This window comes from Haliaeetus leucocephalus, unplaced genomic scaffold, assembly GCF_000737465.1.
Source record: "Haliaeetus leucocephalus isolate CR32 unplaced genomic scaffold, Haliaeetus_leucocephalus-4.0 Scaffold263, whole genome shotgun sequence".
Classification (NCBI taxonomy): domain Eukaryota; kingdom Metazoa; phylum Chordata; class Aves; order Accipitriformes; family Accipitridae; genus Haliaeetus; species Haliaeetus leucocephalus.
Genome location: NW_010972699.1, coordinates 70533 through 75889, shown reverse-complemented (window position 1 = coordinate 75889; position 5357 = coordinate 70533). Strand labels below are relative to the sequence as shown.

General features: G+C 43.0%; 1 protein-coding gene across 1 annotated transcript in view; it reads right to left on the bottom strand.

The window, feature by feature from the left end:
• Positions 1–3193: 3193 nt before the first annotated feature.
• Positions 3194–5357, bottom strand: part of ATP5I (ATP synthase, H+ transporting, mitochondrial Fo complex, subunit E) — a 2930-nt gene continuing 766 nt past the window's right edge. Inside the window, exons 2-4 of the mRNA XM_010569185.1 lie at positions 5234–5326; positions 4836–4934; positions 3194–3308 (exon numbers count right to left, since the gene is read on the bottom strand). Coding sequence (XP_010567487.1) covers positions 3283–3308; positions 4836–4934; positions 5234–5326 — 218 coding nt within the window. The 3' untranslated portion in view covers positions 3194–3282. The remainder of the gene's footprint in view (positions 3309–4835; positions 4935–5233; positions 5327–5357) is intronic.

Sequence of the window (5357 nt, the reverse complement as noted above, 5' to 3'; positions counted from 1 at the left end):
CCTTCTCTTAAAAAAAAAAAAATCTACTCGTCCATTTCAGTCCTTTTGCACATTAAGTTTCCTAGCTGATGCTGTAATATATATTAGTGTTCACAGGTACCTTAGTCTTGCTGCAAAAGTGTTAAACTTACTGTAGCTGTTCAGCATTGGCTTTTTTTGGCTTGAACCTGATAATCATCTATTGCCTGGCCAGAATGGGGTGGCAGAAGAATAATCTGGTCACTGCATGTCGTGGTTTAACCCCAGCCAGCAACTAAGCACCAAGCAGCCACTCGCTCATTCCACCCCAGCCACTGGGATGGGGGAGAGAATCGGGGAAAAAAGTAAAACTCGTGGGTTGAGATAGTTCAACAAGACAGAAAGGAAGAAAATAATAATGACAATAATAATAAAATTACAATAATAATAATAAAAGAATTGGAATATACAAAACAAGTGATGCACAATGCAATTGCTCACCTCTCACCAACTGATGCCTGGTTAGTTCCTGAGCAGCGACCTGCCCCCCCAGCCAGCTCCCCCCAGTTTCTATATTGGGTATGACACCACATGGTATGGAATATTCCTTTGGCCAGTTGGGGTCAGCTGTTCTGGCTGTGTCCCCTCCCAACTTCTTGTGCACCCCCTGCCTACTCACTGGTTGGGTGGTGTGAGAAGCTGAAAAATGCCTGACTTGGTATAACACTACTTAGCAACAACTAAAACCATCAGTGTGTTATCAACACTATTCTCCTACTAAATCCAAACCATAACACTTATACCAGCTACTAGAAAGAAAATTAACTCTATCCCAGCTGAAACCAGGACACTGTGGGATGGTGGCAATGAGGCTTCCAGCACCCTTCCCACCCACATGGGAGTTCATCCCAAAGTAAGAGGTTTTACAAGGACAGATTTCTTGCCTGGCCCTGCAGCCAGGTTTTGAGGACTATATGGAAATGGTGGCACTTCTGCATCATCCTATGTGGGGGATTCTTGTACCCTAATCCCTACAGATCTGACAGACATCCTTGGCTGCAAAGGAAGTACCTGTCCCCTTCACATTTAGAACCAGCCCAGCATTTATCAGCTAGGTTACAAGAGACATGGGCCCCAAATGCAAGACAACTTCCAGGGGAAGGAGGGTGACAAAGGGACAATGCAAAAGGCAACAGGAGAGTTCAGATTGAGTCATTTGTGGTCCTAGAGCTAGGCAAGACAGCAAAACTCCAGACAGCTAGTGCTGCAGAAAGCCCTGTGTTTGGCCACTGCATTGTGTCCTCTACAAAGAGAGACCTCCTACCCTGCTGCAGGGGCTGGGATCCTGCTCTGTGAAATGTGCTGCACTTACTCACCAAGGACAGGCTCAGCTCTGCTGGGAGCAGCCATGCTGCCCTCAGGGGGGACAAAATCATAAACAAACACCAGGGTGGAAGTAAAAGGAGGGGACAGAAGGAACTCCCTCCCCCCTCTCTGGCACCCTCCACACTTTAACAAGGTGGCACAGTAGGAGCAGGTGAAGGTGAGCACTTTTAGCCCTTGGCAGAGCAGCAGGCCACAGCTGTTCTAGCAACTGGCTTTAGCTCCAGCAACCCAAAGATAAAAGGATTACCTACCTCTATGACCAGCCCTTAACAGAACAGCAGTAAAGGTATTTCAGCTTGAAGTAAATAAGTATCCTGTTATAATCACATTTTGCTCAAGCACTGAGTGGCGGCTGAATCCCAAGTGTTCAGTTTCAGTCATTTTTCAGTAGCACTTATTTCACATACCACCCATATAACAGCTTACAGACTAGCACCACAGACATGGGCTGAGCACCAGTGCTGAAAAAAAAAAAAGTTTCTGGCAATTCAGATCTAATTTCCAGCTCCTGAAAATAAGAGGCTTTTGGAAGAATATTGTTTAACTATGCAACACATCCTGCTACACTGAGAGGTCAGGACATGACACATTATTTCTATTTTACAGAAACAGAATTTTAAACTAACTGGCAGTCTAGATCTTTACTTACATTAGCATCACCTAATCATTTTAATACCATGAGGTATACATTCATGCCAAGAAATAACTAAAAACCCAATCACGACAACATGTAGTTGATTTTCCTGTTCCCCTTTTCTCCTTGAAACTATCTCATCTTAACACCTTTTCCCTGCAATTATTATGTTACACTTTCAATTTAAATCCAAGTTTGTTAATTTCATTTCCTTAAACACCCTAAGACTGCTTTCTTTCATTAGTCGAGAATGTGCACTGGTAGTCAAGAATTTTTTTCTTCCAAAGCATAATCTGGAAGAGACTATTTATTAAGAGCAGTTAGTTTAATAAAATGTAAGACAACATTTCCTGAAAGATTGCCATCACTTAGAAAGATTTGGATCTGAAATCACTGCTTCAGCTGTCTAATCTGCAATATCAGAAAAAGGAAGCTATCCATTGTCCAAGTAAGAAACCAGACCCCCTGAATCTTGGAGTTACCAGTATTTCTTACAGTGAGAAAACCAACACCACAAGCCAAGTCACTCAACACCACAATCTACAGAGATCAGCTTTTTACCTTCTTCTAGGACACCTGAGGTCTGTACAGCTGAGGAGGTGCCTTAACAGCTTACATGCTAAAGGCAGACTCAATTTCATATTAAGGGCCACTAACTTTTTAAATATCAGTCACCTGCATGGCCAGTCACTTCTTATAAAAGACGCAAACTACAATTTGATTGTAACTTGTTCTTGGTTTTGGGGAACAACACTTGACCATTTGTTAAATCTGAAAAGGTATGTGTTCAGAAATATCTGCCTAGTGAGTCAGCACCAATTCCTCAGATCTCAGCATGGCTTGACAAGTCACAATCAAATTTGACTGCACTGTCAAATACAAGAATTGTGCAATAATCCACTGTGGTAACACAGCTGAAAAAAGATAACACCAACTCCCTGGTTAAGCCATTTAATAAAGAGGTTCAAGGCAGTCAGTGCCACACCAGCCTCCCCCACATGCCCATACTTATGTATTTTCTGATCACAAACATTACCTATGAGTAATAGGCGTAGTGACTGGCTGTTGCTGGAGGAATACAACAGGGTGTTTTCAGCTGCAGCAACGGCCAGCTTGTGACAAATGCTTCCTGTCACATTCTTTAAGTACTGCTGCTGCTGTTCTGTACAATTCAATCAAAAAATACCAACTGAAATGTTTTAAGTACTTTATTGATAGAATACCATGCAAAGTCCACCAACCACTTAAGAGTTCAGAGCCTAGCCACGTATTCCCACATGTGAAATTAAGATCCAATCTTTTCTTCATTTCAGTATGGACTCTTCACTTGCTAGAAGGGAAATAAAAACATATGTAGTTAGGACTACTAATCACTCCCATGCAGTACTAAAACATGCAAAGCATAGTGGGATCAAAGGCTACCTTTTAAGTATGCCATTTCTGTCTAGACAGTTTTTATGATTCCTGCTTATTCAACAGAAGTGTATTTCATTGCTTTGGGGTGAAGGCACTTTTCTGGCTTACTCATTAGTAAATGACAGTTTTCTGAACTGACAATTTGAATGAGGCCAGAAAAAGCTATCATTACAGATAGATCCAGTTATCCATCTTTAAAGAACAATCTTCAACAACTGCATTGCACTAAATAAAGTTTTAACAATTGCTTTTCTAACTGGAAAAATCACACCAAAAGCACCGTTGGGAAAGCAGAATGGTCATCTGTGTGCCTCTTAAATATACTAAACATTCTAAAGAAACAAGCACAGAATTCCATTATTAAGTGAAGTAGCAACATAGTAGTACAGCTTCTTATATCCAAAAATACAAAAAGTTTCAGCTAAACTTCAAAACATCCAAAAGACCCATTTATTTAGTCCATGACCAATGGATACTATATATTTAAGACTGTAAAACAGCTGTGCAAAATAGCTCTATCTCTAGTAAGCGATACAATTCACCAACTTGCACGTTTGATTTTATATGTCTAGTTCATTTAATTTTACAGGTTTGTTCAATCTTAAGCCTTGTTTAGAACAATGCAAACATCACTACTTCCCAGGACAATAGTTACTAAGTGTGTAGCAGCACCACGAATAGCTTGAGTTATTAATTTTCTTCAAGTTCTGCTTAACTGTAAGTCCACCTAAAAAAACCTAGGTGAGTTTAAGCTAGAGGGGAGGAATCCTCTGTTAGAAATGCACAGGGGACCCAAAAAATAATCCTAAGGACAAGGCAAAGCATGCTGCAGCAGGAATACTATAGAGTGGAAGGGAATGAGAAAAAAACAGTACTAATCCCAGTTGATCACCTTCAGCATATTCCCTCCACATGAAAGATACAACAAATGATGTTGACCTCTAATACTACGCTAGTAATACCACTTCAAAGTTTGAGTGCAATTACAAGCAGTTGCCTACAACTTCTGGTTTAGGTCAGGCACATTTGTAAGATTTTGATATTGCATGGAGAAAAGGGATTTTCGGCGTCCAGCTGAATAAGGGACACCTGGACACAGTTAATATACAGCTCCAGTTATTCCTCACAGAATAACCATCAGCTTTTAGCAGTTTGTTTTCTCAGTGGAAATTCAGATAACCATTTAACAAGTCCTGTTCAGCTGCAAAAGTGATTTTAACCCTTCCTCTACTGATGCTTACATTTTGAAGAGCTTGTCAAACAGCAGTACTATTTACCTTTCACATAACCCTAACCACCGTGCCACAGACCCACACAGGCCTTCAGCCCACTGCCTGTAAGCCTAAATTTCTCCTAAAAACACTGCAGTAAAATGTCAGTCCACCTGCAAGCCAGTGGGCATGCTTTGGCATAGAATGCGTAAATTACACCAACGGACTACCTTCTGCAAGCTCTTTTGCAATCCGCTCAAGTTCTTCACGTTTCTTTTTCTCTTCAGCCTCTACTCTTCTCTCTTCTTCAGCAATAGGCTTTAGGTAGTCTGTCACGGACACATTTGCTTTAAAACACAGTTCCTAGAACCCAGCACCTGCTAGCTCACTCGAAAAGGAAAACCGTTTCACAGGCACAAAGGCACAATTGCTGGTTTGAAGTCACCCATTCGTACGACAAGCCCCTCTCTGAGGACCACCTCGGCAAGGCCTGGGCAGCTCCCGCTGCGGCGGGGAGGGTGGCAATGGCGGCCGGGCCCGCGGCTGCGCGGCCCGCACCGCCCGCCTCAAGGTGCCCTTGCGGGCCACGCGGGGGAGGGGGAGAGGCCGCCCGGGGCGCCGCACTCACCGTATCGCTTCTTGCCGTAGATCATCCCCACCAGCAGGGCCGAGTACCGGGTGAACTGCGGGAGACAGAGACAAGGACGCGCCCTTCGCTCAGCTCACACGCACCGCCAGGCCCGGCCCGGCCC